Source organism: Balaenoptera musculus, chromosome 18 (assembly GCF_009873245.2).
Source record: "Balaenoptera musculus isolate JJ_BM4_2016_0621 chromosome 18, mBalMus1.pri.v3, whole genome shotgun sequence".
NCBI lineage: Eukaryota > Metazoa > Chordata > Mammalia > Artiodactyla > Balaenopteridae > Balaenoptera > Balaenoptera musculus.
The window spans coordinates 14340880-14352504 of record NC_045802.1 but is presented as its reverse complement, the minus strand read 5'-3'; the positions used below and the strand labels follow the sequence as shown (position 1 = coordinate 14352504).

Genomic DNA, 11625 nt, shown 5'->3' with positions numbered 1-11625 from the left:
CAAGAGAAGCCACCACAGAGAGGGGCCCGCGCACCACAACTAGAGAAAGCCCATGCACAGCAACGAGGACCCAACGCAGCAAAAAAAAAAAAAAAAAAAGCCACATTAAGTCTTCTAAGCAACCTCTAGCAATATTTACACACTTCAGCCCTCACTTCAACTGTGAATGAAGAGGATATACTCTCAACCTGTGATTTCATGATTGTTGAAATTCTTCAATGGAAAAGAAATTATAGACTGCTTTTATAACAATAAAATCAAACTTTAATTGGAAAATCAGACAATATTGCATTCTTTCCAAAACTTTTATCTTTATTTTTTAATAGAAAATACAACACATTTCTCATTCAATTAATTTAACCAATTAATCCAAAGGAAAAAAGTGAGATACCATAATTACAAGTATGCTAATAAAATAAACACTTTTAGCAGGACACATGGAAACAATACTTTCAGCAAGTTTTATAAAAATCTGGTATAAAACAAAGTTAAATACAACATTTTTGAAATGACAAAATCTAACCTATATTCTTTCAAAGAGACATTTGCACTTCTTGTCCTGGCTTGGAAACAAAACAAATAAAACCTCAAATTACTTCCTTTCATCCAAGTCGATTTGGCTAAACTGCATAAAGTTTGTGAGGATACGTTTTGAAAAAAAGCAATAAATGCAAAATTAAGGCAAAACTGATAGCTGGTATCAGGTAAAGAGCACATTTAGTAGGACCCTTGCTAATAAGATGACTTTAATGTACTTGGAGCTACAGATTTCAAAGGGCACATTTGTACCTATTGCACATCTGATGCTCACAGCCTTCCTGAAGGAGGAAAGGCAATGATGTCCCCATTTCACTGAAGAGAAAACTAAGGCAACTCACTTAGATCACACGGCTTGACCAGTGGCACAAACACATATCAATGGCCTTGGAACACAGGAGGGAGTTTCCTGCTGGTAGATTTACCTTCCTCACTGCATCAAGATATGACAGAAGTGTAAGTTCCTCGAGGTCTGGAAAACAGACGCCAGTCGTAACAGGTAACGAGGACAGTCAGCTCAGATTTCTCACTTGCCATTCAATTTACAGGAAAACACTGAGATAAAGAGGGAGGCTGATACGAGAAAAGGCGAAGAATGATCTGAAAGGTTGTAATATGGCAAGGTTCCTTCCAAACCTAGAATGAACTAGAACAAACTGAACAAATGGTCTTAGTTGGGAGGCCAATATTCAAAGGGGCAAAAAAGAGACAGAGAAATAGAAAGGGGGGAAATTCTTCATCTTAATAGCTCCAAGTGTTTGGCACACATTCTCCCATAAATAATTCTAAAACTTCCTTGAGGTAGACAAATGTTAGAAATGGACAGAGTTCATGTAAAAAAAAGATGGACGGATGGATGGATGGAAGGATGGAAGGAAGGAAGGAAGGAAGGAAGGAAAGAAGGAAGGAAAGAAGGAAGGTGGCGACACTGAGAGGAACTATTTTTAACGCTACCTTTAAAAACCATTCCAGTTATTTGTAAAAACCCCTTTGGGTAAAGTGTGTAGACGCTAGCCATTTTATTCCTATACTTAAAGGATGAAACTACGTATCCTACAGCTAAAGGACCAAAGCCAAGTTGGGCCTGTAAAAGAAAGTCTACCAAAGTTCCCAACAGGCGTGCACTTTTCTTAACATCTGTACCTGGACGTCGTCCTCTCCTCCTCAGTTTTTCAAGTCAGAGCTCAAGCAGACCCCCTGCAAGGTCTCTCCATGCTTCGGACATAACACCCCTCCTTCTGAAAGTCCTGCTTCCCTGGCGCGTTGCTGTTGCCGTGTTTTGTGGACTCAAAGCTACTCAAAGGCACACAAACAGCCCGGCCTCCTCATTCCTGAACCTTCAGGACCTGGCACCCTGTGGGTTCTCGTTAATCAACACCCCATCTGACCCCATCTCTCAAGGAGTTCATTTTTTTACTAAGTGAATAAAGTGAAGGTTTGTGTTGTTTATGTGAAATTCAATAAATTATCCTGCAAACCCATTTTTATTCCTGTGTTTCCCCCCCACCAGGGAGAATGAGTCTATAGGGCAAATTACTGGGTTACCACCTTAGTCCCGCTTCCCCATCCCATTTTTCATTAGAGTTACGTTTCTTTCATTAAAATATCCTCAGGCACTCATGTGTGGAACAAAGTCACAAGAATGCCCCAAAGTTGCAAATCTGAACTTCCACGTGAAAGACCTTCAGGGAAAGAAACAGTTACGAACCGAATGAAGAGAAATAGCTATTCACAGGGACGTATTTTTGTACTTGTTTTGCTCCCATTTCTGCTACGTAGATGGCTCCAGTCTTCCCACTGACGTCTAAGAGATGAGGTGAGACCTGATCCGCCAGCTGGGTCGTGCTGGTCACCGAACAGTCGCCAATGCTTCCTACCGGGGGCGCCGCCAAGAGTAAGAGCCGGCTCAGGTGCAGCTGGGCTACGATCAAGTGCTTCCCGTCGGGAGTAAATCTAAGGAGGAAGACATGTCGCATAATCAACCGGGGCAAAGTTAACATAAATATTTATTTTTTCAACATGTGCATCCCCTACAGTGCTACACGACAGTGAGGACCTGCTTGCTGAAGGGTTCTTTCAAGGGGGCTTGAAAATTGATCTGATTCTGCTTCGCAGGGAACAAGAGATTTGTGATGACAGACTTAACCAAAGATTCGTTTACCTTTTTTTTTTTTTTTGAAATTAACAATATTGGAATATTACACAAAGATGAAACTAATGGAGAATCGGTGTCAGGCTAGGTCTGAAACTACAGACTCAAGATTTTTATTTTCATTCTCTGTTTAAAAATAAACTGCATCTCGAGGGCAGAGGATGTAGGAAGGTCCAGCCTTTATTATCTCTGATACTTGGATCCCACAGCGTGCTGGGAGTTTAACCGCACTCACGCTGCCTGGGATTTGAAATATGATTACATGTTCTCTGAAAACTTCTTTCCTTCTCCTTTTTCCCTGATTAAAATTAACAGTAAATGTTTTAAACTTTCAGCTAGCTCTTCAGAGAAACTTAACATAAACCAAATCAAACAAGCATTTTAAAACAAAAAGAAACGATTACCTGACTGCAGAAGGTCCCTCTTCTGCGAAACAATTATTCCAAGCTCCTAACCACTCCCCCGTGTCTTTATCAAACACCTGAATTCTTTTATTGCCTCGGTCCGCCACCCACACCTGGGAACCCAAAAAAAGAAAAAGAAGAGGGGGAGAGAATGAATGTTTATTTTCATTAGTTTCATAAACACTCCCATTGAGGACTTAGAGGACCTCAAAGAAGAGAATATTAAAAACCCCATTTTCAGATAAGAAACTCAAATGCAGAAAGGTTAAATACTTTGTTTTAAGCAGAGCTTACAAGAAGCCAGAGAGCCACGTATGGCCATCTGTCTTAACCCGAAGCCTAGAATGCTCTACTATACTAAACATCTGGCTAACTAAAAAGCTGGAGTACTCCACTATAACGCAGAGGATCAGGAGACACCGAGAAGTGACAGCATTCATTCATTCCCTCCTCTAACCGCTGTCACTGAGCCCTGTTGACTTGCTGGTTCCTGGGCCAGCTAACAAGACAAAGACATAGAAAAGCAGCCCTGCTCTTTAGGAGCCCAGGCCAGTGGGAAGCCAGCTGTTCACTCGTATCGCATCTTTAAACCTCTACCTGCTATTTACCAGGGTATGTCCAATGTGCCAAACCGAAGTGCCAAACTAAAGAGGAAGCTTGGGAGATTTTAGTGACATATAAAGCATGATAATGGGCTAACAGTAGGTTTAATTTAGGTTTGCTATAGGCTGTCATGAGTTCTTAAGGAAACTGTTGTTATCAACGGGAAGGCAGATTGGACCTAAATGACATTTTGTGTACTGTATTTGACGTATGCAACCTGTGGCATGTGTACAGGGTGGGTCAAACATGCTGACCTCTACTTCCCCCTTTTGAGGGTCCCTGGAGTTCCGGGATTTGTGGATTCAGGACTATTTCTTCAGGGTAACCCTGACTAAATCTTTGTCAATGCGTGTGAGTTTTGGTAGCCACTGAATTCATCTCTAGTCAGAAACAAATAAAGACTCAGTGTATCACTTTAGAAAGGCTGTTGATCCCTAAGTAAGGTAATTTCTTAGATCTTTTCCTGATCTATGATTCTTCACTAAAGAGGAGTTTCCTTAAGGATTTTGGGATTACTGTCTTAGATAAGTGGCCAAGGAGGAAATACAGTTTAGACCCTTGGATTGAACGACACTATAGGTTGTTAGCATTATCTTTCCTACTCAACAGATTTTTATTATGAGAAACCTGGTTTAAGAAACAACAAATCTAACTCTGGAACTAATAAACTTTTCACACAGGGTTGAGGTGATGATTAAATGAGTTAATCATGTTAAATGCCACAATAGCATTGCTGCTGTTGTTATAAAAACACAAGCATCCAGAAATGAACACGCCCGTTTTTCATCACTTGGTATCCCCATCAAATGACCTCCAAGGACATTCCTCACCATGGTGAACTGACCTGGGTCTAGGTCTTGCCGACTCAGGAACTTGACCTTGTTCTTACCCCATGAGGGGAGTGGCTCATCAGGTTCAGGAGGGTAATGTGCAAAACCAGAATTCCAACTTTCTAGCTCCCAATTTACAGACAAGTTCATATGTTCAGTTATCTTCCTATCTACAACGGGAAATACTTGAAGATTTTATGATCAAAACATTCTCACTCTGTTAACATAGGAAGCCATATGTCATAAGTCATAATCAGAAGGTTGCTTGCTGAGCACAGAATCAGAAGTGGAAATGAATTAAATTTCTAATGGCGTGAAGCCAAGATAGTCTGATGCATCCACTGCGCACCAAGGCATTCAGTCATTTAACAAATATGTAAGACGACTACTACGGGCTAGGCACTAACATAGAAAGCAGAAGGGATGCAGTTCCAGCCCTCATACTGCCTACACTCTTATTAGGGGAGACAATTTAACCATCATCTTACAGTGTGATAATTACTATAATGGGAAAGTAAGGGCTGCTACAGGAAAACAGGTGGAGAAACTAATATAAAACATTTTAGGTGGGTTTGGTTACAGGAAGGTGACTCCCCAAAAGAGACATGTATGCTTAAAGGTGTGTAAAAGCAAAAGAAGTGGTAGTGGACAGACAGAGGTGGGAAAAAAAGAAATTGAAATTTGTTGGTTAAAGCTTTCTGTTCCTCAGACAGAGTGGAGCTAGGTCACTTGGAGAACTAGAGTGTGCCTGGTCACTCCCTTTTTCAAGCTTCCAAGATTAACCTCTTCCATCTCCCTTTTGATCAACACGTTCTCAACACAACTCTTTTTTTTCAGGCAACTTCACTTATATCCTGTTCCATTATTTGCTTCTTCTATCCTTTAAGTGACAGAGGTGATCTATTTTGCTCATTTCTAAATATTTGGGGAACTTCATTACAGGACCCAAACATTTATAAGAGGGTATGTGGATATACCCAGAGGAATTGCTCAGACGTACCCAGATACACACGTATCCAAATGTCTAGACACTCCCGTGTGCCCATATATCCATGCTCTGCACCACCCCCATATATTCAGACAGTCCACAGCGACGCTGTATATTTACCCGACCATCAGAATCAACTGTAACACTGTGAGGAATGCTGAACTTAGCAGGTCCTGTCCCATTTTCTCCATGTAGCCAAAGGATCATGAAATCTATAAATGGTACACATATATGGTCAGAACAACATATAGAATACCTTATGCATTTACATGTTATATTTTATGTCACAAGTTACAAACTATTCAGTTATACCACCAGCTGCTTATGTTTTCCTAGGTTTCTGTTTATACACCCATTGGAGTAATCTGTATGCTTAAAAAAATTCTTTCCCTGTTTCAAGCAATTAATCTGCTTCTTTAATGACTGTTTCCACCTGAATTTTTCATAACTCAAAACCATTGTTCAGGGTTCATGTCAACCTCGTCCTGAAACTGGTTCCCCTTATAACCAACCTGTTATTTGGTATTACCATTCCTCTGAGCTTAAAAATTATGTTTCTATAGGCCGTCTTATTTAATTCCCCTGTACTGAGTTGAAGGTGTCCCTCTCCCCAGCCCCACCAGAAAAAGATATGTCCAAGTCTCAATCTCCAGAGCTGTGAATGTGACCTTAATTGTATCTGCAAAGGCCCTATTTCCAATAAGTTAGGGATCTTGAGATGAGGTGATTCTGGATTTAGAGAAGACCCTGAATCCAACGGCTAGTGCCCTTATAAGAAAAAGGAGAGGAGATCTGAGACAAAGAGACACACAGAGAAGAAGGAAATGTGAAGGTAGAGGCAAAGACAGAAGTTATACTGAGTATCAGACAAATTAAATCCAACTTATTAAGTAACGTTCTTATATTGGATTGGCCAAAAAGTTCCTTCAGTTTTAAAGTATTGCAATAATACCATACAAAACTAAGCCACGTACCTTGGGACAATTTGATCAACCTGTTATTCAGTCCTCCATCTCCATCCACAATGTAAATATCCCCTGTGTCTTCTACATATAATTCTGCAGGGTTATCAAACTGCAGGGGATTTAAACCAGTGCCTTTTTTGCCTGGGGTACCCAAAACTTGAACAAGATCACCAAAGGAATTGTATTTTTTAATAGTATGACCGTAGAGTCCTACAAAGATAGACATGCACATTTCAAAAATATAACCATTGTACAAACATTCACATTTTTCAAGTAAGCTGAGAGCAGAAATGTAACAGAATTAAATAGCAATAAAAAGTTAAAAGGCTCAGATAATTAAATGTTATATTTGACAAGCAATAGAGCTTCATTAGTTATAGCCAAATCTGTTCATGAATAAAAACCTCAGGTACTCCAAAATAAGATTCTAAATCCAAATAAAGAAAACTGAAAAAAAAAAAAAAAAATTGACTCCTTAAACAGAAGGCTCATGATGTAAAAGTACTGGTACACCATTTTCTTTTTCTAATCTTATGACCTTGAATAAGCATTACTTGTATAAGAAAATTAAGAAGGATCTGGAAAACGAACAACTTATATTTGAAAACTGTTATTCCAGTCATTCACAGGCAGATCTCCAATTTCAGTGGCTGACTGAAAAAGTTCTTTAAAATACAAACTTCTGTTTATTTGTTTATAAAAGTCATTTATATCTATTCTTGTGTTAAGTTTTTTTTTTTTTTTTATTGCGGTAACATTGGTTTATAACAATACCGACTTTTTTAAGTTACATTTCTCCTAGTGGAAACAAATACAAAATTCAACCCATTAGCTTTTCTTTCCTAAGAAAGGAATAGATCTTTCCAAATCACCAGTATCTTATCTTCTCACACTGAAACTTCTTTGAGTTATAATTATCTTACAAGCAAAAGTATAAAGTGGAATATTAACAAATAGGGAAAAACTATAAAGCAGTTAACAGAAACCAACTTGAAGGCATACCAAGACCAACTAACTGGTAGGCATTCAAACGATAAATTGGAAACAACGGGCTCTCTGGAAATAAAGTGAATCAGCTTGCATTACAATCCTATCTTGACAATTGCATTTATTATTATACTTGTTCTGGAGACTTGAGCTAAAGTCTGTAGCAATAATAAGAAAACAAAACATTAAAGAAAGCACACTAGGGGCTTCCCTGGTGGCACAGTGGTTGAGAGTCTGCCTGCCAATGCAGGGGACACGGGTTCGAGCCCTGGTCTGGGAGGATCCCACGTGCCGCGGAGCAACTGGGCCCGTGAGCCACAACTGCTGAGCCTGCGCGTCTGGAGCCTGTGCTCCGCAACAAGAGAGGCCGCGATAGTGAGAGGCCCGCGCACGGCGATGAAGAGTGGCCCCCGCTTGCCACAACTAGAGAAAGCCCTCGCACAGAAACGAAGACCCAACACAGCCAAAAATAAATAAATAAATAAAATTAAAAAAAAAAAAAAAAAAGAAAGCACACTACAAAGTCTCTAAGGAACTGGAAAAGAAATAGAATACCAGTAAATAATTTTGTTTTTAATGGCTATGATATGCAGCCATGTTTTTGCTGAAGAGAATTTATTCTCTGAAATACAGGAAGGAATAGAAAAACTGTCTCCAGATCTGTGTGTGGAAAAACAAGCTATAATGGAAAGAATGAAGAGACCATGTGTGTTCTTTTTATTTCTGGGAACCAGTGAAGTATTTTATAAAAAAGGATCACATGAATGGAACGAATTAAAAAGTAATGGCCTCTTTTAACAGTGATTCCGAAAAGAAAAAGAAAAAAAAAAAAAGTGAAAATAATCAAGTTTCATAGAGTCTAACAATGAACTCAGAGATAACTTAGATTTTGGGGGGTTAACCAAAATCTTACCACCCAAAATACAGCTTTAAATAAATGGGTCACGGGGCTGAGGCTCAGAAATCTTTTGGGTTCTGAGAACAGATGTGGTAAGGGCACTTCTTAAAAAAACTGAGACCTCTTTAATTCCAAAACGGTATCTGAATTAGCCAGAAGTGGGGAAACAGAAGGACCTTCAGAATAACTGGGACAAGTAAGACTAGAAATATTTTAAGATCTCTTTCCTTCCTGAGATCCTAAGATAATACCAGGTTATCTCTTATACCATCTTGTCTTAAGCCACAAGCACAAGCAAACAGTTATCTCTGAAAACTTATCTCACAGTTTTAAGTTCAACGGTGCTTACTTTGTTTTGCAGCACATTCTACTAAAAATATTCGACAGAAGGAAGGTTTCAGACATGCTGAAGTCAGTGGGATTTCAGAAACATTAACACCAGCAGTTTCTGCAGATCTCGTACTTTGGGCAAGAAAGCAGTTCTGGTTTCTCAGCATAATCTCACTCTCTCTCTTTTGTTTCACCTGGAATAATTTTTTTTTCACTTTTTAAAGCATGTGGTTCAATAGCAAGAATTGAAGTCAAAGATTTTTCATTGTATTGTCACATGAGATCTGTTTAAAACTATTAGGCATTTAGCCTATTATAACTTCTGTTATCAGCATAATTTCTTTTGAAGGAGAAATGGTAAAGGAAAACTAAAGGCAAGGACTCCATTCATTAGCTTTTAGAGATCGCCATTTTATTTTGCTTCACAGAAGAAGTTTAGAATTATCTAATCTAGGAAGAGCAACTGATATTTTAAAAGGCAAAAGCCCTGTGACAACTTGAAGGAAAGATCATAATAATCATAGCTTCCTTGTTAAATGTCTTGATTCTACAGAAGTACAATATAAAGATTTAGAAACAAGCGATTTCACGAATCATTAAAGGAATTACAATTAGATTCGGCCACTCTGATTTTAAAATGGACAAGCAAGAACATAGGCAAAGCTGTGATTTCTAGCAAGATAATTTAATAAGTATTACTACACATACCACTTCCTACATCCGTGATCCAGACGGATTGTTCATGTGGTGTACTGGCTGCAAATATACCATGAGGTGTGTCAACTGTGTAATTCCAGGCTCGTAGGAAATATCCATCCTCTGTGAACACTAATACCTTTGGGATGTTATCCCCTCTCTGAAGGTATACAAAAATAACTGCTTAGATAGTATCACTTTTAAGGAAGCAATCTTTATTTTGGCAGAGAGAAACAAAAATTATAGGTTAACCGAGGAATTTAGTAACGTTTAAAAAACCATCTACAAAACCTTACACTATTAATCTCTACCGCGTTCAAAACCAAAGTATTAACTTTAACTCAAAAAACGAATTCCACAATTGGCGTAACATAAACGTATACAGTTACTGAGTTCGGTGAGACAGGAAAACTGTTTTCTTTGTATTCATAACTTGAAAACAAAATCCCAATTTTACTTACTTGGGCTACGTACACCAATCCGTTGAGGGAGTCAACGGCAACACAAAATGTTGCTCCGGTAAAGTATTCTGAATACTTAGGCCAATCCACATCCAGCCGGTAAAGGACTTCCTCAGCTCTCCCGGAAATTTTAAAAGCTAAGTGAAGATGTAGCGGGAGCTGGGAAAGAAGAGGAAAATAAGGAAAATGGCGATGTACCGTATTACAAACGTTTTAACGCTAAGAAACAGGCAACGCGTCGGCGGTTCGGCCCCCGGTGCAGGTTTTTTTTTTTTTTTTTTTTTTTTTTAATTTTTATTTATTTATTTATTTAATTTATTTATGGCTGTGTTGGGTCTTCGTTTCTGTGCCAGGGCTCTCTCCAGTTGCGGCAAGCGGGGGCCACTCTTCATCGCGGTGCGCGGGCCTCTCACTATCGCGGCCTCTCTTGTTGCGGAGCACAGGCTCCAGACGCGCAGGCTCAGCAATTGTGGCTCACGGGCCTAGTTGCTCCGCGGCATGTGGGATCCTCCCAGACCAGGGCTCGAACCCGTGTCCCCTGCATTGGCAGGCAGACTCTCAACCACTGCGCCACCAGGGAAGCCCCCGGTGCAGGTTTTGAGATGAACTAGTGAGAGAACCAGCTCCACCTCCATCCCAAGACCGTCTCCCCACCCTGCTATCCACACACCCGACAGCCATTTCCTCACTATCCAACTCACCCGAGAGGCACAAAAACGCGAATGGAAAACCAGAAACGCAAGAAAGAAGCCAGCGCCGGCTACGCACACCCAGAATCTCGCCATGACTAGACAGGAATCCAGGCAAGGGAGAAAGATCGGCAGGTGGCTGGGGGCCGCCCGGACAGCCTCAGGTCCACGCGGTTCGTCGCTGCACTGAGCTCCTGGCTCCAATGCGCCTAGGAGAGAACCAGAAGGCAGCAAAGACCAGGGCGAAAGAAAATCAGAACTGGGGTTCCGGATTCCCAGCGCGTTCCCGCCGCCCGCCTCCCCCTACCCTTCCCCCTCCTCATCCCCATGTCGCGTGCCCCGGGTTTACCCCGTGACCACCCTTCGGGCGGTCCACGCTGTGGACCTCTCCAGTCCGCCAAAATCGGGGCGCCCGTAGATATGCCTTAACCACTCGACGTTCATTCTTTTAAATTCAGACCTAACAACCAAAAATTAGCACAATCAAACCTTAGAATTAAGGTTTGATTAATAACTTTCAGGCTCTGGGAAAGACTTCAACTTCATCCAATTCCGAGACATCCAGGCATCCGCTATGGACACCTACATTCCCACATCAGGACCCCTCCATAGGCTCTCCGCGAAGAGTGGCTTCAGCTGGCGGCGCAGAGTTGAGTTTACTCTGGCGCGACGGGCTCCGTTGAAGGCCCCCGCGAGCCGGGGGAAGCTCTGGGGGTAACCAGGAAGGGCTCTTGGCGCCGTTGGCGCTGCGGTCTTCGGGAGTCCCCCTACCTGAGACCGTGCCCCCTTCGCCCGGCTCCCGGTGCTAGCCGGCCGCCCGCTCGCTCCCGGAAGCGGTGGCAGCTGGTAACAAAGAGCTGCCAGGCCGCTGCTGCCCGGGCTACGGGACCCAGGAGTCCGGCGGAGCTGCTGGGAGTGAGCGCGAGGCGGGCCATGAGGCCAGATTCGCGGCGGTGAGGGGCGGCCGGCGGCGGCCGAGGTGCAAGTGCGGGCCGAGAAACCGGTGTTTCCCTCCTCGCCGCCCGCGGGATTCGGGGCGCGGGTGCCTCTGCTCTCCGGGCCGGTCCACTCGGGAAGGCGGCTTC

General features: G+C 41.8%; 1 protein-coding gene across 1 annotated transcript; it reads right to left on the bottom strand.

The window, feature by feature from the left end:
• Positions 1-291: 291 nt before the first annotated feature.
• On the bottom strand, positions 292-10939 carry NHLRC3 (NHL repeat containing 3). Its single transcript, XM_036831401.1, has 8 exons — positions 10890-10939; positions 10553-10749; positions 9852-10010; positions 9403-9550; positions 6489-6689; positions 5635-5726; positions 3094-3206; positions 292-2490 (listed from the first exon to the last, which is right to left on the bottom strand). The coding sequence occupies exons 2-8, from the start codon at positions 10634-10636 to the stop codon at positions 2238-2240; spliced, it is 1050 nt and encodes a 349-aa protein (XP_036687296.1). The 5' UTR covers positions 10637-10749; positions 10890-10939; the 3' UTR covers positions 292-2237.
• Positions 10940-11625: the final 686 nt, after the last annotated feature.